At 39.0% G+C, this 22,963-nt stretch overlaps 1 protein-coding gene across 2 annotated transcripts in view; it reads left to right on the top strand.

Annotated features, from left to right (window-relative positions):
* The first annotated feature begins 724 nt into the window (after positions 1–724).
* The window catches only part of DMXL2 (Dmx like 2), a 141,460-nt gene continuing 119,221 nt past the window's right edge, over positions 725–22,963 (top strand). For both annotated transcript variants that reach the window (XM_026518476.4, XM_026518475.4), the window contains exon 1: positions 725–1,104. In XM_026518476.4, the coding sequence (XP_026374261.1) occupies positions 1,018–1,104 (87 nt within the window). In that variant the 5' untranslated portion in view covers positions 725–1,017. The remainder of the gene's footprint in view (positions 1,105–22,963) is intronic.

Raw genomic sequence — 22,963 nt, 5'->3', positions numbered from 1 at the left:
TGAGTTCTGTATCCACCACCGAAAGTTTAGCGTATAGTCTGGAAAAATCAGACGATTCTGCGAATCCATGACATCACGCATGAAAAAGGAGTCACCTGTCTCTAGGGGGCCCTTTCGCTATCTCAAACATCCGTGACAAAAGGTGGGTGCACACCTTCTGTCAGGGGAGTACGCCTTCTCCAAATAGTTGCAAGATGCCTTGTTTATGTGAAATTAAATACCTTACGTGTTGTACGGTACAAAAGCCGTACGGGATCTAAGATTTTCCGAGGTGGAATTTCCCGGTGACTGTCGTCCTCCTGAGGTCAACTGCCCTGACCGTCACACGCTGTACTCTGGAGTGGATCAAACACTCATTTAGACAGAACCGAGGAGCGTCCCCAAGAGAAGGACTGCTGCGTGCCCCAGAGCGGCCTCTGCTGCGCCCCGCCCCACTGCCCGCAGCTGGGAGGCTCCGAGGGAACTCCCGCACGTCTGCGCGCGCAATCCCGGGACAAGGGTCCACGCGGCGCGCGCAATTGCCCTGGAAACCACTGCGCGCGCACGCGCAAACGCGGGGCGGGGAGCAGGAGTGAGCTAAGAGCCTAGCAGCTGGAGGAGGGGTTTACCCTCCCACTCTACTGTAGCTCCCTCGAGGGTGGGCGCGCGCACCGCCCTTCTCCCTCGGGCGGAGCGTCCTTTCCAGCACGCTCCCGGCTCACGCGCTACCCCGGCCCCCCCCCCCCCCCCCGCGCCTCACACGCACCCTTGCGCTCCTCCCGCATTTGTGCGCCGGTGCAGCAGGCTGTGGGAGCATCCGGGCATTTCCGCAGCCGAGCGGCGATCCGGGCGGCGGCAGCGGTCGAGGAGCTCCCATGGCAGGGACGAGGAAGGGGGAAGGCAAGAGGGGGGCGAGGCGTTAAGCCGGAGCCGCCGCGGGGTGGGTCCCGAGGGAGGCGGAGGGGGAAGCGCTCTCGCGGTCGGGCGCGGGGCTCGTCGCTCCTCTCGCGCAGTCCCTTGCCAGCCCGGGCTCCGGAGATGCATCTGCATCAGGTCCTCACCGGGGCTGTCAACCCTGGAGACAACTGCTACTCCGTGGGCAGCGTCGGGGATGTCCCCTTCACGGTGAGCGGCGTCCGGGAGCTCGAGGGGGAGAGACCGGGAGCCGAGATCCCCGTCCCGGCCCACGCCTCCCCGGGGAGGCTGTGAGGTGCTGGTGGGCCCCACCTGCGCCCCTTTTGCAGCTCAATTTCGGGGGGCGGGCGTGGGACTGTGAGTCCTGCGGCTGGTGTAGGAAATTACCCTTCAGGGAAAAGGATTAGGAATCCACCGCACTGTCCGCCCTCAGCAAACGGGCCCCCGGGGGTGACTGGACTGGAAGGTTCCTCTCCTAGGGCGGCCTCGGGTCTGCGGTGGAGGAAGATGGTTGCAGATCGCCAAAACCCTGAGCGTCCGTTTCGCACCTGCTCTCGGCGTGGAGGCGAAGACTTGGTCTTGTCTCGGAGCATGGAGGCGATGCTGCACCTGGCTCCTCCTGCCCGCCGCGTTAGGGCAGCGAGGAGCGCTGGAGCCTGTGGCTATAAACCCGATACGACCCGACCTTCTTTATCTCCTGATGCAGAGTCTTAATTCCAACAAGGAAATAGAAAATTTAAATCTTTGCCCCCGAAAAATCTAAATGGAAGGGTTAGAGTGACAGTGGCCTGGAAAGCTATTTATCACGGGATCAGTTTGGTAAACTTCCTAGGTAATATTTAATCCGTTTGCAAGGTAGGCTGGTTTATTTGTTTTTAAACTAAGGGAATGCGAAAATTTTATAACTGTTTTTTTTTTTTTTTTGTGCGAGTAAAGTGTGTGTAAACGATAACGTGTTAGAACCGCTTTCAAATCTCCATGAAAAAGACGTTTTCTGAATGAGCTTGGACGGATCATTCCTTTTGGAGAATGGATGTTGTTAGTATAGCTAATTCAAACTAAGCCCTAGAGCTTCTTTTTACCCAGAGATAGACTCCCATGGATCAACATGAGTTCCTTTTCTGTATTAAATTTATACAGGGTCCTCCTTCGAAGGCACTGTAGGCAATAAGATCTTGATTAAATACACAATGTTATTGATAACTTATGCCTGATAAAACTGGAAATAGCATAATGGTATGCTTTTTAGACAAGGAAAACACTTTGGTGTCTGCCTTCCAACAGCATGTTTTTAAAGCTGCAGAAATAAGAAAAGCTCCAGCAAAACTGCAGAATCATTATGTAGCACAGTGCATTCTGGAACAGAATTTATCTGTCATTATGATACATTAAAAATAACCCCATAAGATTGTCTTTTGGCGATTTTAGTTTTTAAATGTAATCAACTTGGCTTTGTTTCAGTTTAGAATGAACCTTTAAGGATATAATTTGCCTGACTTATATTGTTACACATGACCCTATCAATGGTGTCATCTGTGTTTTGTGTCCACGTGACTTAAAAATCCATATAGAGTTCAGCTTGAACTTCATATGTATAGAGACAATTTGGGGCATAGAAAAAATTCCCCTTTCCCTAGTTGTGTAGGTGGGGAGGAGGTTTCCTAGCTTAGAAGTGTAGGCTTTCTCCATCGAGGAGTCTGGAACCTTAGGTTATGAGGTTATTTCCATACTATCATAATGGTGGTAGTTTTTTGTTTCCATCCGAAGTGGAGAAGTGCCTCGTTGTGGGAATGAAATGAATAGAGCTAAACAGGTTCAGATGCAGTCTGGAAAAGCCAGCGCGAGAACTGTTAGCCTTGCACAGGTGTGGTTATGCTGTAGGCCATCCATGACCAGGTCCTTGAAATCATTTTCAAATCTTTTACCACCTCCCTAGTTCAACCTATCGCCAGGGGTGACTGACTCTCAGCAGTATCTATCAGATTTATTCCTTTTCTTCCTTTCTTTTTTTCTTTTTAAAGATTTTATTTATCTATTTGTCAGAGAGAGAGAGGGAGAGCACAAGCAGGGGGAGGGGCAGAGGCAGAGGGAGAAGCAGGCTCCCTGTTGAACAAGGAGCCTGATGTGGAACTCGATCCCAAGATCCTGGGATCATGACCCGCGCTGAGGGTAGATGCTTAACTGACTGAGCCACCCAGGTGTCCCAGATTTATCCTTTTTCGTCTTCTTAGTTACCACCTTATTGTAGAACCTAAATTATATTACTTAATATAAACACTTCTAAACTGGTTTTCCTCATACTCTTTTCTGATCAGTTCATCCTCCACACAGCTGCTGGGATAATTTTTCTCAAATACCATTTCACCATATCATTCTTGGCTCGAGAATATTAAGTTGTTCCTAATAGATATGCTATGAAATTTAAGCTTGTCAGATATTCTGCCATCTTTGACTTTATATTTGATTATATGTTCTCCTCATCTTGGCCCCTCTGCTATAGACCTACTAATCATCTTACTCTATCCTACATTAAAAAAAAAGATTTATTTAAGAGAGAGAACAAATTGGGGGGGGTCAGATAGAGAGGGAGAGAAGCAAACTCCCCACTGAGCGCGGAGTCAGATGTATTTAGGCTCCATCCCACAACCTGGAGATCATGACCTGTGCTGAAATCAAGAGGCAGATGTTTGAGCCACCCAGGTGCCCCATATCCTACATTTTTATGTTGCAGCACGAGAATCCTTGCTTTTTATTTTCCCAAATATGACTCAAAATTTACTTGGTTTAGGACGCCTGCCTGTGATCCTGATTATTTTGGTCCTTTGGCATTTACAGACCCATGTTGCACACCATCTCCTTTTAATATTTTAGTTTTGAGTGCACTGATGCAGTTATAATTTTGTCATGAACTAGAAATGACCTTTTGGACTCTAAGAACAGATTCGCTTAAAAAAAATTGAGAACAAGCTGTTTTCAAGTTCTCTAGAATCGACTAAGAATTATTTGAATGCCTACGTTAGTATAGTAAAAATAAAACCCCCCCACAAAAGTAGAGCTCCTTTACATAGGGTGTGCCATTTGATTCATACAGCAGTCAGACGAAAAACTTGAGTTCTCGGTCAGATGACTAAAAAGGGGACCAGCCAGTACTGGAATGGAGGTCCTGTGACTTCTCATCTGGTAGGCTTTTCTCTGTAGTATATTCCTTTCCTATCAGAGTGCTTGCTTTGGAGGGTGTGTGTATGTTTGGAAGGCGTAGAAACGTGGCCAGTGTAGAAAGAAAGACTGTCTTGCAGCTAGACAGTGGTTTTCAGCGAATGGTGTCTTTCATGATAACCTGAGGCTCTTTTCAAAATAGGGCAGATCATTTATTTCAGAGTCTATAAATCGTAAGTTTTTTTTTAAAAAGGAATTATTTTCAAAGGATTTTGAAGTGTTCATGGCATTGCAATGGGAAAACAGTGTGTTATATATATTGCACTGTGCGTGGTGTGTAGTGGGTGGTGTGATCATCTGGGTTGTGAATGACTGCTTATGTCACCATGTCCCAATCATGCTGTGTTGTCACGATGGTGCAGTTTGTAGTGGACAGTCCCAGTGATGTGTGTATCTGTAATGCTAACGCGTGCTATGATGGTTCTCACTTATATTTGGGCAGTTAGTGGTTTTTAAAAACAATTGTGATGTTATAAATGTAGTAGTATGTATCGCTTTTGATCGTTCTGTTCTTTTCAGTGTGGGAGCTAAGTTATGGGAATACTGTTATCCTGTAATATATCAGGTCCCAGATAGTCCAAGGAGATGATCTTTTACTATGTATAAGCTTTGTTGTACTTTGTTTTGCCATTAAGACATTCCTAGCTACCTTCTTATCTATAAGTGAATGTTTTAAGGCTTAATGTAACAGATAGTGTAAATTTTCCTTATATATGTTTTTTATTGCTTCTCTGAAAAATAGACTTTAGTTTTTAAAAAATTTTTCTGTAAGCATCAAAATATCAATTTAAATAATGATAGTACATGATTGCTAATATAATTTTTTTCACATTTTGGCCTTAAGGGGTACAGACTGTATTTTCAGGAGTATAAGGACAGTTGATGTTATTCCAGTCTGATACGAATTCAACACATTTATTAAAGTTTACAAAAATTAGTCATTTCCACTCAGGGAGCTTATCATCTGGTAGAGATTAAAAATGATGTACATAATTATAATGTAAGGCAGATGAAAGATCACATATAGTTGGGAAGACAAAAGATTCCACGTAAGACTGACAGTTGTAAAGATAGGTATTAGGCCTTTCTGAATGGCAAGAAAAGCAAAAGCCAAGGAATAATGTGATATAAAGGATAAATTATTGGGTGAGTGTTCCTTCACAAAGCAATTTAAAAAAACACAAGACTTCCTTATTAAATAAGAAAACACCCTCAGAATGTTGAAAAATATAATTTGCAAACATTACCCGTAACTTCTTAGGAAAACGTGTTCTGACATTTCCTAACTTTTATTGTTTTGTTTTTTCCTTAAAGCACCACCCGACAGTTAGTAATGAATGAGAAACTCATTCAGAAGTTCGAAGTTACTGTTATAGGACCTCTTTTTCTGGGGGGTTTAGATATATTTTAATTCTGTAGTAGAATAACATTCCAGTCCTAGAATTATGGCAACACCGAACTTTGAAAATGATCAGCCTGTTTATATATTTAGCACATGTTTGTGGAGCACATAGGTGTGTCAGGCTCTGTGGAGATTAACAGCAGTGGCAACAACAGAAGAACAAAAACACATAGTACTGATTTCAGGGAGTTTATTAAAGAAGTATAGGAACCTGGTAATCTACATGGAGAGTTAAGACATGTACTTAACCACAGCCAGCTGGCTGCGTGGTGTTGTGAGGCACTTAAATTCTTGTGGGAATTCAAGAATAAGAGATCACATTTGGCCAGGAAGACGAGAAGTTGGACAGAAAAATGCTTCTTGCTGGTCAGTTATCGATGCATATTAACAACTCATACCGCTATTGACAGCCTGTGCTGATAGTAAAGGGAAAAACAATGGTCAAGAATTTAGAATGGAGTTGTTTTCCAAGAGAAATTGGCTTGTTTCTGGAGAGTAGCTTCTTGTTTATTTAAATTGATATCTTTCAGAGTTTGTGGGCTTGTGTTTAGTGTGAGTCTGTAGGTAAATACGAGGTTATGTAAGTTCTTATTTATGCCCCTGTATAGATTGTTAGTTAGCCTTCCTCCTTCTAAGCCTATAGTACTCTTAGCAGGTACGCAGAAACTCTGGTACAAGTCCCAAATAATGCCTCCTTGGAGATGAGAAGAGACCAACTACTTCTATGACCCTGGCTAACTCACTTAAACTTATTTTCAGGTTTTTCATCTATAAAATGAGGTTCTCAAATTAGGTTCTTTTTAAGTATTAAGACCTTAAATGAGCATTATATGGACTTCTCTAGAGATTTGCAAGAGGCAAAAGGGAAAATGGACCAGAAACATAAGGTGATTGTGGTGAAGCGATAGGTCTGGAGTCTGTTGTATATTGCCCCTCCGCTGACATGTATAGGATTGTTCGTCTGACTTTACAGCTAGGGAGTTTGACCTCCGTTCCGGCTCAGAGAATAAGCCATGCAGAGTGTTTATGAAGTAGTGCATCTTCTTTGGGCCCACAGTCGAGAAGGTGGCTCTTGTTCATGATTGTATCTTCAGCATATAGTAGGTGGTGGTTGCCTGGAACTGTCACAGTGCAGTATGAAGTGGAAGATGGGGCCAGTGTGATTGTATTGATGCTTTCCATGCTCTAGATATACTTACTCCTCTACTTTATCTTCTTAGGATTTGGGGTCTTTAAAAGACGACTTTCAGAATTACAATTGGTATCTTACCTTGGGTCTTGGGAAATTTTTAGAACAAATCAGAGTCTCAGTATTTAATTATCAAAAAGAGCACAGGGTGTTGGGTTACAACCGCAGTGGCACAGTGGAAAAACAAGTCATGCCTGACCAATTTAATTTCCTTCTATGATAGAAAGCAAAGCAGTATTTAAAAGGGGATAATGATAGAAAATATCTGTAATTCACATTTAATAAGGCTCTTCAAGCTTGTGGGTTATTTTTTAAAACAAGTTTGGAAGCCAAATATTTTAATAGAAATTTTAGGGTTTTCAGTCTTCTTAAATTTGTAGAATCCTTTTGCATTATATTTTTGCTCTGAAACAGTAATTCATTATGTAACAGGATATAGAACCTATTATTGAGGAAGCAGGTGCAACTTACACAGGTGGTATGACTGTATTTTCTTTCTTAGACATAGTTCATGTTATCCTGGAACTTGATGTATAAATGTGAACCCAATTGCCCGGGCTTTTTATTCTCAAATCTTCTCATTCCATGATTGCTAAGGACTTGTTCAATAACCCCCCCTCCTTCTAAGCACCTGCAAAATAAGATGGTTATCTCCTATCCCTATGACAGAGAAGTCAGTAGGTACAAAAGGGTCAGTGAACACAGTGAGACTCCTTTAAATGCTACATGGTAATTTGGTGGAATGATTTGAGAACCATAAATAATACCCTCTTAGATTGTCATTGAAGATGTTCCATTAGGGCTGCCTCCTCTAAAAAGTGAGCCTTCTCAGGGATAGTGACATTTAATTAATTAATTATTTTTTAATTTTAACTAGGCTCCACACCTAACGTGGGGTTTGAACTCAAGACCCTGAGATCAAGAATTGCATGCTCTACTGACTGAGCCAGCCAGGCGCCCCTAGTAACATTTAATTTAATTTGCACAAAGCCGTGACGTTTTCATCCTGTGACTTTAAGAGAAACCCAGGAAACTTGAGACTATGTGGGCATTATGGAAGGGGGCATGGATGGATCCAAAAAATACATAGAAGTTTTGGCTTAGATTCAGTTCAAAGATAGACATAGCTTCTATGTTAGCTATAGTTCAAGAACAAAATACTAACATTTTCCTTGGAGTGGTGACTTTGGTTTTGTGATATGCTAGCAATTCCTCATGTTTCCTCTGGCCTTGACTATGTGTACACTTAGGAGGATCTAATCAGAGGGAGATATTCAAATTATACTGTACTCTACCCAGAGCATCTTCTATCCTGCCTTTAATGTACATGAATTGTCAGTATTTCCAGCAAAGGCCATTTCCTCCACTTGTGGTTTTAAACTGGGAGTGATTTTGCTCCCTAGGGGACATTTGGCAATATCTGGAGACATTTTTGATTGTTGTGACAGGGTTGTTGGGGGAGGACAGACATCTATGTGGGAAGGCTGCAGATCCTGATAAATGTCATACAATGCAAAGGACAGCTACCTCCACCCCCCCCCCCATGTCATTACTGTAGAAGTTTTGAGAAATCCTGATTGATACTCTAGTTCCTATCTTCTCTTATCTACTCAAGGGCATTGTGCTAGCAGTTTCTCTTTTTCTCTTCTGTAAAATTGCTTTTTCCTCTTTATTGAAATACTTTCTTCGATAGCTCTCTTGGTTTTCCTCTACTTCCCTTACCTGCTCCTTCTCAGCCTGATTCCAGACTTCTATATCCAGCTATTTCTTTGTCATCTCCCTCTTGAATGTCTAATAGCTATGTCAGAATCCCTATCCTCATAACATTTTTCTTCTCCAGCCTTCCCTAAATCAGTAAATGGCTACTTCTCTCTCTCTCTCTTTTTCAGTTCCCTTGAAATCTTTCACTCTTCTCTTTCATTTACACCCTGTATCTAATATTGGCAAGTTCTGTTGGCTATACATTCAAGGTGCATCCAGAATCTGACCATTTCTTATCTCATCTGTACTGCTACCACCCTGATCCAAGACCCCAGCATCTCTAGGATTATGGCAGTACGTTCCTAACAGGTCTTCCTGCCTCATTTGCCTTTAGTCTTATCCTCCTTCAGTTTATTCTCAGTAGCAGCCAGAATGATCCTGTTAAAATATGAATCAAATCTTATTAATTCCATGCTCAAAACTTTTAAATGGCTTCTTTTTTTTCACTCAGAAAATACCTGAGTGCCTTAAATGCCCTTTAGTTTTATTTCTTTAGCACCTAGAACAAAAATTTATTGGGTACAAGAAGTACCCAGTACAATAGTGAATGGAAAGGGTACTTAGTGTAATACAGAACATGCTTGTAGTAAACATAGTGACCACTTTTATAATACTGTTTTTTTTTTTTTAAGATTTTATTTATTTGACACAGAGCATGAGCGAGCACAAGCAGGGGGAGCAGCAGAGGGAGAAGGAGAAACAGGCTCCCTGCTGAGCAAGGAGCCCAATGCGGGACTCAGTCTCAATCCCAGGACCCCGGGATCATGACCCGAGCTGAAGGCAGTTGCTTAACCGACTGAGTCACCCAGGCGCCCCTATAATACTGTTTTTTGTAATATCTTTTGATATAGGATGGCATTTGGCCATGTTTAGATAAATGAATTTTATAGGATGGGAGCAGGGAGAGCTGATAATTACAATACAGGTATAAAGCTTTGCTGGTCTGCTTTATTTATTTATTAATTTTTAATTTTTTAAAAAAGATTTTAGTTATTTGTCAGAGAGAGCGCAAAGCAGGGGGAGCAGCAGTTATTTTTCTAAGGATTTCTTCTTCTTTTGTGTAGATTTGCAAATTTTTCATATAAAATTGTTTGCAGCAACCTCTTACTATCTTTTTAAGGTCTGTATTGCTTCTTTTCTCTTTTCTGCCATTTATTATTTGTGCTTTCTCTTTTTCTTCAATAGAAGTTTATTTACTTTATTAATCTTTTAAAATAACCTACCTCTACATGTACTAGTTTTATTACATATTTATTTTCTATTTCATTAATTCTTATTTTTAAATTATTTCCTTCTCTCTACGTTATTTGGATTAATTTTGCTATTTTCTCCCTAACTTGTTGAGATAAATGCTTAGCTCATTTCAGTCTTTCTTTCTAATAAATGCATTTAAGAATGTAAGTTTCATATTCTTAATAATCTGCATACCACAAAGCTATTTTTTAAAAGATTTTATTTATTTATTTGAGAGAGACAGTGTGTGTGTGTATTGGGGGGGGAGGGCAGAGGGAGAGGGAGGAGCAGGTTCCCTTCTGAGCAGGGAGCCCAATGTGGGGCTTGATCCCAGGATCATGACCTGGGCTGAAGGCAGAGGTTTAACTGACTAAACCACCCAGGCGCCCCAACACAAAGCTATTTTTTAATTACTAACTTATAAATAGCTTGGCATATGTTTCTAAATTTCCAAATATATGGAACTTTTCTAGTTGTAATTCTGCTTGCTAATTTCTAGCATAGCTGTATTGTTTAAACAATATACAACATGTACTCTTTTTAAGTTGTTGAAATGTAAATTGGTCAGTCTTTATGAATGTTCCATGTATGCTTAAATGTGTGCTCTGCAATTGTTAGGTACAGTGTTCTACATATGTCCTTTAGGTCATTTGTTAGTAATGTTGTGTAAATCTTCTGAAACTTTACTGTCTGCTTATTCATTGTCTTACTGAGAGACGTGTGAAAAGCAACTATGAGTATGAATATATACGTTTCCTTGTATATTTGTCAATTTTTGCTTCATTTGTGCTTACAAATTAAAAAAAAATATCTTCCTGGTGAATTGACCTCTTTATCATTATGAAATAATCCGCGCTTTTTAAATCTGTAGTAATTTTTTTTAGTCTACTTTAGCTTTCCCAGCTTTCTTTGGGTTAACATTTTCAAAACTTACCTTTTTCATCCTTTTACTTTGAATTTCTCTACGTAGTTATATTTCAGAATTGTGTCTCCTAAATATCCCATAGCTGGATTTTAAAGATTTCTGTGTTAACTAGAACTTTTAATTCACTTATATTTAATGTAATTACTGACACATCCATGTTTAAATTCACCATCTTACTATTTATTTCCTTTGCTCTTTGCTCCCTTTTTCTCCTTTCTTGTCTCTTTTGAAATGAATATTTTTTTCATTCCATTTTTTCCCTGTAGTAGTCCTAAAGTATATTCTCTGCTTTTACCCTAGAAATTATTTAAGTTAGTATTTAACTTGCCAAAGTCGGCTGAGGCTTTATAGTCCTTCAAGCAATACAAGAACCCTTTATATTGTTTTTTACTCTCTTCCTGCTTGTAATCTATCCTTCTGTGATAAGTCTATTCATGCTTATAAATCCTGCAAGACTGTAGTATTATTTGATATAGTCAGTACTTATTTACATTTACCTATATATTTATTATTACATTACTCTTCATTCCTTCCTGCATCTTTCACATTCCATTTGGGATCATTTTCTTTCTTCCTGGAGAACCTTCTTTAGAATTTCCTTTGGTGTGGATCTCTTGGTGTTGCAATGTCATCTTTTGTTTGTATGAAAATGTATTTATTTTGTTTCATTCTTGAGAGAGACTTTTCCTAGGTAGAGGATGACAGTATTTTCTGCACCTTCAAGATGGCCATCCACTGTCTTCTGGCCTCTTACTGTTTTGGTTGAGAAGTCAGCTACCAGCCTACTGGTTCTTTACAAGTTGTATTTCTTTTTTCTCAAGCTGCTTTTAAGATTTTTTTCTTTGTCTTTCTGAAGTTTTAGTATGTTGTGTCTAGTTGTGTGTATATTTTTTTCAATCCTGTTTGGGGCTTTTGAGATTTTTGAATCTGTGAATTAATGTATTTTAGCAAATCTGGAAAAATTTCAGCTAATGTCTCCTAAAAAATTGCCTCTACCCCATTGACCTTATGAGACTAAATATATTGGACCTTATCACTTTATTTTTGTGTCTAGTATCCTTTCCTCTGTATTTTCTTTTTATCCTTCTCTTCAGCATTCTGGATGGTTTCTTCTAATCCATTTGCTAATCCTATTTAAGTCATGTCTAATTTGCTTTATTGTACTTACTATATTGACTAGTACTAGGTTTTGTTTTTATAGACTATGTCCTTCATAAGATTGAGCAAGTTTCCTTCTATTCTTTTTTTGCTGAAAGTTTTTTTTTTTTTTTAAATCATGAAGAGGTCTTGAATATTGTCACGTTTTTTCTTCACTGATTAATATGGTCATGTGGTTTTTCTTCTTAAGACTGTTAATGTGGTAGATTACATTGACTTTTGAAAATTGAATTAGCTTTGTATTACTGGTATATTATCCTTTTTATGTATGGTTAGATTCAATTGGCTAGTATTTTATTGATTTTTTTGCATCTGTGTTTATTGGGGATGTTGATCTATAGTGTTTTTTTTATTTTAAGATTTTATTTGAGAGAGAGAGAAAGAAAGAGAGCACATGAGCGGGAGGCAGAGGGAGAGGGAGACGCAGACTCTCTGATGAGCAGGAACCCTGATGCGGTGATGGATCCTAGGACCCCGAGATCATGACCTGAGCTGAAGGCAGACGCTCAACAGACTGAGCCAGGCACCCCTATAGTTTTTTTTTTCTTGGCATTGTTTTTGTTTGGTTTTGATATCAATGTAATGCTGGTTTCAAAAAATGAGTTTGGAGGCATTCCTTTTCTATTTTCTGTCAGAGGTCATGTGGAGTTCATGTCATTTATTCTTTAAATGTTAGTAGAATTTTCCAGTGAATGGCTTGGAGTTGTGGGCGGAGTTTTCTTTTTAGAAAGTTTTAAACTACACATTTGATTTCTTTAATAGTTAAAGGACTGCTCAGGTAATATATTTCATCTTGGGTGTGTTTTTGTAGTTTCTGGTTGTGGAGGAATTAGTCTTTTTCATCCATTTCTTTGTCGTATTTATGTGTATAGAATTGCATATAGCATTTTAGTATTATCTCTTTATTGTCTGCAAGATTAGTACTGGTATTCCCTCCTTTATTCCTGGTAATTTGCTTCTTCTTTTTCTTTGTCTTCCTAGAGATTTATACGTTTTATTGTTCTTTTTCAAATAACCAGCTTTTGATTTCATTCATATTTTCTATGATTTTTCTGTTGTCAATTTCAGTGATTTCTGCTCTTTATTATTTCCTGCCTTCTACATGCTTTGAATTTGTTTTGCCTTCCTTTTCTACTTGATTAGGATGGAAGCTTAGATTACTGATTTGAGGGGCGCCTGGGTGGCTTAGCCGTTAAGCTTCTGCCTTCAGCTCAGGGCGTGATCCCGGCGTTCCGGGATCGGGCCCCACATCAGGCTCCTCCCCTGGGAGCCTGCTTCTCCCTCTCCCACTCCCCCTGCTTATGTTCCCTCTCTCACTGGCTGTCTCTATCTCTGTCAAATAAATAAATAAAATCTTAAAAAAAAAAAAAAGATTACAGATTTGAGAGTGTTCACCTGTATCTCTTTGAGCATTATTTTAGCCACTTTAACGTTTTTGTCTGATAATTTCAGCATATGGGTCTGTTGATTGTTTTTTCCATTGTGAGTTGAGTTTTTTGTTGTTGTTGTTTTTTTCTTGAGAGAGAGTGTGTGAGTGTGTGTTTGGGGGGACTGCTGAGGGAGAGGGAGAGAGAGAATGTTAAGCAGACTGAATGCCCAGCGTGAGCCTGATGCAGGGCTCAATCTCACGACCCTGAGATCATGACCTGAGCCGAAATCAAGAGTTGGACGCTTAACTGATTAAGCCACCTAGGTGCTTCAGATTTTCTTAGTTCTTTGTATTGCTGAATAATTTGGATTGTAACCTGGACTTTTAAAAACCTTGTGTTATGAAACTCTGGTACGTGTGTAAATCCTACAGAGAACGTTGATATTTTTGTTTTAGCAGGCAGTCTACCTGTTTGGGTTCAGGCCGAAAGTTCTGACCAGCCTTCTATGGTTGTCATTTCAATGCCCGTTCCATTTTTAAAGCCTTTATAGTCTTAGTTAAATATAGCCTGTGTATGTTCCACCTTGTGGCCAGTAAAAGACCTGGTCAGTGGCCTCTCCTGTAGTTCATTCTTCAGGTTTTTGCTCTTCTGTTTAAGGTATGATCCATGCATGTGCTGCCTGCATATGAGCCCAGGAGTTTATAAACAAAGTTTATAGGCTCATTTTTCTGAGCTCTTTCCTTTCTGTGATTTCCCTGGTACTTTCTGGTTTTGGGGGCTCCCCTTTGTGGTTCTTTGGCTGCAAAGTTGAGACTCTAGTTACTCTGCACTATACTTCCTGGGAATGTACCTGTGTTCAGCGCCAAGTAGCAGTAGGACAGGGAAAGGAAGAAAGCAGTGGGGGTTCACCTCAGTCTCTGGGAATCATAGCTTCTCATATGGGAGCTGTGGGATTGCTTGGGGGTGGGATGTGAGAAAATGGAGAAAGGAAAAAAAAGGATAAATGGAGAATTCTCCATCCCTCTCTTTGAAAACTAAGTCTCTTTCCCCACTTCTTCAGCCAAAAGTAAATGGCTTCTTTTCGGGCTCTCTCCCTCTCTCTCTCTTTTTTTTTTTTTTTTACTTCTTGGTTTCGTCCTAACTTTAAACTGCGCTGGTACAGTGGACTTCAAATTCTGATATTTTTTCCTAATTCACCCGCTATCATTTACTTTTCAGAGTCCTCAAATGACAGTTTCATGCATTCTGTTCATGTTTTATGGCTGCATTCAGTGGGAGAGACATAATTTATTGCAGTTCTTACTTTGAACTGGAATGATGAATACCATTTTTCATACCATTACAAAATATCAAGGACCTAGCAGTAAGTCTAATCATACATGTAGAAGACTTCTGTGGGCAAAATTAATAAAACTTTAGGGAGATAAATTCCATATTTATGGATTGGAAGATTCACTACTGTAAATACATCAATTCTTTCCAAGTTTATTCATAGCTTTGATGTATTACCAGTCAACATCTTATGAGGATTCTGTGAAATTTGAGAGAATGATGCTAAATTTTATGGAAATAATTGGGGCTAGGAATAGATAAGGCAATGTTAAAGAACAATAAAATAAGAGGACCACTTTGACCAGCTCAAGACTTAAAAGTCTTGACCATTAAGATAGTGTGATGGCAGCCTAAGAGCAAATACACCAAAGTAATAAAATAAGGCACCAGAAAGAGACTTACACATTTATTGATGTTTGATTTATGTCAAGGATGACATGGTAGAGTAGTACAGAATAGTTGATCTTTTTTGATCAGTGGTGCTGGGACATCTTATCTATATAGGAAGGAAGTAAAACTTGGTCTCTATGCACTGCATATACAAAAAAGAACTCCAGGCAGATTATAGATGCTGATGTGAAATATAGAACAATAAAAATTTTAGAAGACAATATAGAAAATTTATTGGTGTTGAGTTGTATAAGTTCTTTATATATTTTGGATTTTAACACCTTGTCAGATATATTGTTTGCAAATGTATTCTCCCATTTAGCAGGTTGTCTTTTGTTTTGTTGATGGTTTCCTTTGCTGTGCAAAAGTTTTTTATTTTTATGTGGTCCCAATAGTTTATTTTTGTTTCTGTTTCCCTTGCCTTAGGAGACACATGTAAAAAAATATTTCTAAGGCCAGTGTCAAAGAAATTACTGCTTATGTTCTTTTCTAGGCATTTAATGGTTTCAGGTCTCACATTTAGGTCTTTAACCTATTTTTTCTTAAAGATTTTATTTGTTATTTGAGAGCAAGAGAGTGAGAGAGAGAGCATGAGTGGGGGTGGGGGAGAGGGAGAAGCAGACTCCCCACTGAGCAAAGACCCTGATGTAGGGACTCTATCCAGGACCCTGGCATCATGACCTGAGCTGAAGGTAGACACTTAACTGACTGAGCCACCCCAGCACCCTTGTATTTAATCTATTTTGATTTTTTTTTCTTTGTGGTGAAAGAAAGTGGTCCAGTTTCTTCCTCCTCCTCCTCCTTTTTTTTTTTTAATATAAAGATTTATTTATTTGAGAGAGAGAGAGAGTTCGGGACAGTGGGCAGGGGCAGAGGAAGAGGGAGAGAGTCTTTTAAGCAGACTCCATGTCGAGCATGGAGCCTGATGCGGGGCTTGATCCCACGATCCTGAGATCATGACCTGAGTTGAAACCAAGAGCTAGAGGCTTCACTGACTGTGCCACCCAGGTGCTCCCAGTTTCATTCTTTTGCATGTAGCTGTCCCATTTTCTCAACATCATTTGTTAAAGAGACTGTCTTCCCCATTGTATATTCTTGCCTCCCTTGTCATAGATTAATTGACCATATAAGCATGGGTTTATTTCTGGGCTCCCTATTCTTTTCCATTGATCTGTGTGTCTGTTTTTGTGCCAGTACTGTATTGTTTTGATTACTACAGCTTTATAGTATATCTTGAAATCTGGGATTCTGATACCTCCAGCTTTCTTTTTCAGGATTGTTTTGGCTATTCTGGGTCTTTTGTGTTCTGCACACGTTTTCAGAGTATTTGTTCTAGTTCTGTGAAAAATGTTGGTATTTTGATAGGGAGAGCATTGAACCTGTAGATTGGGTAATATGGACATTTTAACAATCTTAATTCTTCCAATCCTTCAGAATGGAGTATCTTTCTATTTATTTGTGTCATCTCCAATTCTTTCGACAGTGTTTTATAGATTTCAGGGTACAGGTCTTTCACCTTGGGTAAGTTTATTCCTAGGTATTTTATTGTCTTTGGTACAATTGTAAATGGGATTGTTTTCTTATTTTCTGTTTCTACTACTTTGTTATTCGTGTATAGAAACAACTGATTTCTGGGTATTTATTTTGTATTCTGTACCTTTACTGAGTTTAGTTACTATTTCTAGTAGTTTTTTGGTGGAGTCTTTAGGGTTTTTTGTGTAAGGTATCATCATGTCATCTGCAAATAGTGACAGTTTAACTTCTTCCTCACCAATATGAATACCGTTTATTTCTTTTTCTTATTCGATTGTTGTGGCCAGAGCTTCCATACTGGTTGGATAAAAGTGGCAAGAGTAGACACCCTTGTCTTGTTTCTGATCTTAGAGGAAAAGCTCTGTTTTTGCTATTGAGTATGATGTTAGCTGTGAGTTTTTCATATATACACTCAACACCAAAGAAAATCTGATTAAAAAAATGGGCAGAGCCTTGAGTAGACATTTTTCTAAAGAAGAGATACAGATGGCCAACAAACACATGAAAAATGATCAGCGTCACTAATTATCAGGGAAACACATATGGACTACAATGAGGTATCATCTTATACCTGTCAGAATAGCTAAAATCAACAAGACAAGAAATAACAAGTGTGGGCAAAGATGTGGAGAAAAGGGAACCCTCATGCATTATTGGTAGGAATGTATATTGGTACAGTCATTGTGGAAAACAGTTTGGAGGTCCCTCAAAAAGTTGAAAATAGAGCTACCCTATGACCCAGCAATTGCACTACTGGGTATTTACCCTAAAGATACAAATGCAGTGATCCGAAGAGATACCTGCACCCCTATGTTTATAGCAGCAATGTCCACAATAGCCAAACTATGGAAGGAGCCCATATATCCATTGACAGATGAATGGATAAAGAAGATGTGGTATATATATATACAATGGAACATTAAAAATGCAGCCATAAAAAAATGAAATCTTGCCATTTGCAATGATGTGGATGAAACTAGAGGGTATTATGATAAGCAAAATAAGTCAATCAGAGAAAGACAATTATCATATACTCTCACTCATATGTGGAATTTAAGAAACAAAGGATCACAGGGGAAGAGAGGAAAAAGTAAAACAAGACAAAACCAGAGAGAGAGACAAACCGTAAGAGACTCTCAATCATAAGAAACAAACTGAGGGTTGCTGGAGAGGAGGAGGTGTGAAGGGATAGGGTAACTGGGTGATGGACATTAAGGAGGGCATGTGATGTAATGAGCACTGGGTATTATATAAGACTGATGAATCACAGGCCTGTACCTCTGAAACCAATAATACATTATATGTTAATTAATTGAATTTAAATAAAAAATGTTTAAAAACAAAGTTAAAAACAGAATTACCATATGATCTAGTAATTCCGCTACTAGGTATTTACCCAAAGAAACCAAGAACACTAATTTGGAAAGATAAATGGACTCGTATGTTTACTGCAGCATTATTTAGAATCGCCAAGATATGGAAGCAACCCAAGTGTCTATTAATAGGTGAATGGATAAAGAAGATGTGATATATACAAATGGAGTATTACTCAGCCATAAAAAAGAACGAGATCTTGCCATCTGTGACAACATGGATGGACCTACAAGGTGTTATGCTAAATGAAATAAGTCACAGAAAGCCAAATACTATATGACTTATATGTGGAATCTAAAAAACAAATGAATAAACAAATAAAAAGCAGAATCAGACGTATAAATACAGAGGACAGACTGATGGTTGTCAAAGGGGTGGACAGAGATGGGCAAAATGAGTGAAAGGGAGTGGGAGATACAGGCTTCCAGTTACAGAATGAGTAAGTCATATAAAATATAAATAAAAGGTACGTCATAGAGAATACAGTCACTTGTGTTGTGATTGCTTTGTATGGTGACAGATCTTAGCTACACTTGTGATAAGCATAGTGTAACACAGTTATTGAATCACTATGTTGTGTACCTGAAACTAATGTAATGTTATGTGTCAAAAACCAAATACATAAAAAAATTTTATTCATGACTTCTAGGTTGCAAAAGGTTTCTTAAAACACCAAATATACTACAATTGCAGATAAATGAATGTATTTTGTATGATGCGAGCCAGGTTTCCCATTATTAAAGAGGGAGGTACAAATATGGAAAGTAGGAAGTCTAGAATGAATCATGTGGTGGAAATAATCAGGTTAGGGGCATTAGTGTGACCTCATATATATGTGCATAAATCCAGGTGTTTATCATGTGCATATGTGTGTATATATATATTTAGAGAGCTAGAGAATAATGATGTATAAGTACAGAGATACATAGATATGGTAAGGATGTATGCGTGTTCTGGGTATAATTGCTTCTAAGCCTTTCAGTGGAGAGTTGAAAATGAGTGTGAGTGTCTACATACACACATGTGCGTGCACACACACATCTTTTTCCTAGTCTCTTCGCTGAGAGGGCCTAAAAGTAGTGATACCCCAGTAGCAGTAAACACAATTGGCGTCTAGATCTTGGTTTCTAAATACCATTCTCCACTAAAAGGAAACAACATTTCTTGGAGAAATAGCAGATTCTAGGCCTAGGCAGGGAAATCACAAGATGAGCCTAGAATGTCTTATGCCAGAAAGTAAGGAATTGTTCAAAGGAGATGAGAACATAGGAAAAGAACGTGGGAGCTAGCTTGAAGAGTCCTATTAGCCAAATCTGAGACAATTTGAGCATATAAATAACTGATTATAACCCTTTGAATGAGATAAGATTCCATGACCCTTACTAATAAGTACAGAAATAAAGGAAAACTCTTCCTTACAGAGGAAAGCCAACCAAAAACAATGAAATGACAGAATTAGATAATTGCCATTTGGCAACTCTCATAGTAGTAACTAATCAGGCAAGAATTGTCCAGTAGATACTAAAACTAGTGGGTAAATTTTGATAAGTAACAAGATATTTACATAGCCTCAAAATATCTTTCCACAAGATACTTAGCATTTATGAAGGAAAAAAATAATTTTATAGAGGAGAAACCTGGCAGACACCACCCTCTATCAACCGGTCAAAGTTAACATCACCAGAAATGGGGTAAATTGACAGTTGTGCCTCTTGATGAAATGCAATAAGAACACCACCACATTTCTGTGATACTCCTGCTCAAAACGCATAACCTGAATCTAATCATGAGGAAACATCAGACAAACCCAACTTTTGATTCTACAGCATCTTTTCTAGAAAGCTTTCAATTTACTTGGCCCAGATCCATCAAAGGAATCACCATCTACGGCAGCTGTAGCCTTATGAAACGTATTTCTTAAGTAATAGGACTTGAAGGTCGAAATTCCTCCTTGATCCATGGGCTGCAGAAAGGATGTTGTGTGAGCCAGCACGAAAGTAACACTGATGTCGTTGTACGTCTCCCATCAGCGCTCTTGGAGGACCGGGTGCACCGACAGTGAGCCGTCATATTTTGAAAGTAATCTCTGTTTCTGGGCAGTAAGACTCAACAGTGGGCTTAAAATAATCAGTGAACCATGTTGTGAAGAGATGGGCTGTCATCTACACTGTATCGGTCCACTGATAGAGCACTGGCAGAGGGGATTGAGCATCATTTTTTAAGGGCCGTGGGATTTTCAGAATGGTAAGTGAGCACTGGCTTCAACTGAAGTCACCAGCTGCATGAGCCCCTAACAAGAGAGTCAGCCTGTTCTTTGAAGATTTGAAGCCATTGACTTGTCTCTAGCTATGAAAGTCCTAAACGGCATCTTCATCCAACATAAGGCTCTTTTTCAAAGTAGATCTTCTGGAGAACTTCCTGCAGCTTCCACATCAGCACGTGCTACTTCGCCTTATGTCATGGAGATGGCTTCTTTCCTTAAACTTCACGACCCAACCTCTGCAAGCGCCACACTAACCTTCTGCAGCCTTTTCACCTCTCTCAGCCTTCATGGAATTAGAGACAGTTAGGGCTTTGTCCTGGGTTAGGCTCTGGCTCAGGGGAATGTTTTGGCTTCTTTGATCTTCTATCCAGACCACTAAAACTTTCTCTGCATCAGCGATAAGGCTGTTTCACTTCCTTACCATTCACGTGTTCACGGAGTAGCACTTACAATTTCCTTCAAGGACTTTTCCCTTGCATTTACAACTTGGCTGGCCGTTTGGCACAAGAGGCCTACCTTCTGGCCTGTCTTAGCTCTAGACGCACCTTCCTCACTAAGCTTAATCATTTCTAGCTTGTGATTTAAAGTGAGAGACGTGCAGCTCTTTCTTTCATTTGAACACTCGGAGGTCATCATAGGGTTATTCATTGGCCTAATAGTAATATTGTGTCTCAGGGAACAGGGAGGCCCAAGGAGAGGGAGACAAGTGGGGGAATGGCTGCTCAGCGGAGCAGTCAGAACACATACAACATGTATTAAGTTTGCGTGGTTTATAGTACTCCAAAACAATTACGATGATAGTAAAGATCACTGATCACAGGTCACCATACCTAATATAATCATAATGAAGACGTTTGAGATATTGTGAGGATTGCCAAATGTGACACAGCCATAAGTGAGCATGTGCTCTTGGAAAAATGGCACCGATAGATTTGCTTGATGCCGGGCTGCCACAAACCTTCAGTTTGTAAAAAAGAGTTTCTGTAAAGTACAGTAAAGCAAAGCACGATAAAAGGAGGTATGCCTGACATATTCTAGATCCCAAGGCATCATAGGTGACTGCTTTGGTAACTATCTCTTTTATACATGCTGTTTTGCTAGCTTTCCAAACTAGCATCCTCACTGCATTCCTTACTCTAATCCCCTAATCTAGCCAATTCCATATTTTCTTCGAAGCCCTGCTCTGCGTATTCCCAATCTTTGTACCAGTTTTGGTTCTAGTCAAGGCAAGGGACAGGTGAACTGAAGTAAAAGCCAGGTTTTTGTCAATGAACCATCAAGAAGGGGCAAGTGGGCTTCAGGGTGATTGGGACTAAAAAGCTGGTAGAATCAAGCCTGCCTTCTCTTTGGGGTTTTATGTACTAGTTTTTTCATGAATTCTTCATTTTTTGGATATCTGATCCATTTAGATCATTTTTAAACTGGTGGTTTCAGTTTCAAATTGCTGATTTATCCCTGAACATTTATGACTTTTCGACTTAACTTTTTCATGCTAACTCTGGGTCTTTTGGTTTAAATTCTTCAGAGTAGACTTTGCTTGGCCTAGGCCTTCTCTTTCAGCTGGCTGGTAGCCACTGTTCATTACTCTGAACCATCCTCATATCCTGTCAGCTGTGAGTAAGGGAAGGGGTTACAACATGAAGACCATTTAGCTGGGGCTCTATGCAGAATAGTGCACTATTAAATTAATTTTAAAAGATTATTTAATTTTTTCATCAGGACTTTTTGAAGCAAATTTGTGCACAGAATTACAGCTTAAAAATTGAAAGGGGTCTCAGAAGCGATCTAGTCACAATCTTTCATTTGACTGATGAGGGAAATACCTATAGAGATTGTTATAGTCAGTATTAGCACTCTAGATTCTCGAGAATATATTCTTTCCGTCATATTGACAGTATTGAGAGTTTAATTATAATTTAAAAGTTTAATCATATCACTTGGGAAATATTTTTTGGAACACTGTCAAGACCATCTCCCTCAAAATATCAATATTTAGGTTAAATGAATATCTGGAAATTTCCACTAGTTACAAAACAAGTGGAAGTTGTCAAATATTACATATTAACATTGGTACATATTACTTAATGTACTATTAACTTTAAATTTTTTTTTTTTCAGTGCAGAAAGGTGGTTTTATTCAAGCACGGGGACAGAACCTGTGGGCAGAAAGAGTTGCCAACTGTAAAATTCTTTAGATGTAAAATGTATAACAAAGTAAGGAACAAAATATTGAGTCACTTATTTTCTGTATTTCTCATAATTTAATGTCAAAAAATTATTCTATTTCTTTAAAAGTAGCCATTTAAAAAAGTAGTCTTTTCTTCATTATTCTTTATGAAGCAAATTGTTATATATCCCAAGCTTTAGAGAACAATCTGAAGCTGAAAGGTGGCTCTAGGTTTTTATACATGTTGGCCAGTCCATGGGACTTACTTTTACCAATATTTTTGGTAAGTAATACTTTGAATGGTTTATTCTTAGCACTGACATATTTAGAAGAGATGATATTTGATTTCTACTTCCAGACCTACTTTTTAGTGAAAATGTATGCAAGCTGGAGATAGAGCTGATTTTGTAATAGTTAATTAGAGCAAAGTAATTACTGCATATTTCTCTTTACAAGGTCTCATTTGCTTTTCAGATTATTTACTAGCATCAGTAAATTTTAGAAAACCCATGTTTTTGTTCTTTGTTCAGGGCCATAGAAGTAGACTTAGCTTGTACTGCAGGTGTCTCTTTCTCTTTAGCTTTGTATTTAGAAGTTTGTTATATAGCTCCATCTATTTTGTCGGTAATTATCAAAATTGGTTACTTTCTGACTAATACTTAAGATTGTTCTTTTTTAAATTTAAAGTTTTACTTTTAGATCTATCGCACCTTTGAGGTTGTTAGGAAGAAAGTAAAACAAGAATTATTTTGTCTC

The sequence above is a fragment of the Ursus arctos genome, unplaced genomic scaffold (assembly GCF_023065955.2).
Source record: "Ursus arctos isolate Adak ecotype North America unplaced genomic scaffold, UrsArc2.0 scaffold_36, whole genome shotgun sequence".
Classification (NCBI taxonomy): Eukaryota; Metazoa; Chordata; class Mammalia; order Carnivora; family Ursidae; genus Ursus; species Ursus arctos.
The sequence above is the reverse complement of the archived record's forward strand: the minus strand, read 5'-3'. Positions and strand labels throughout refer to the sequence as shown.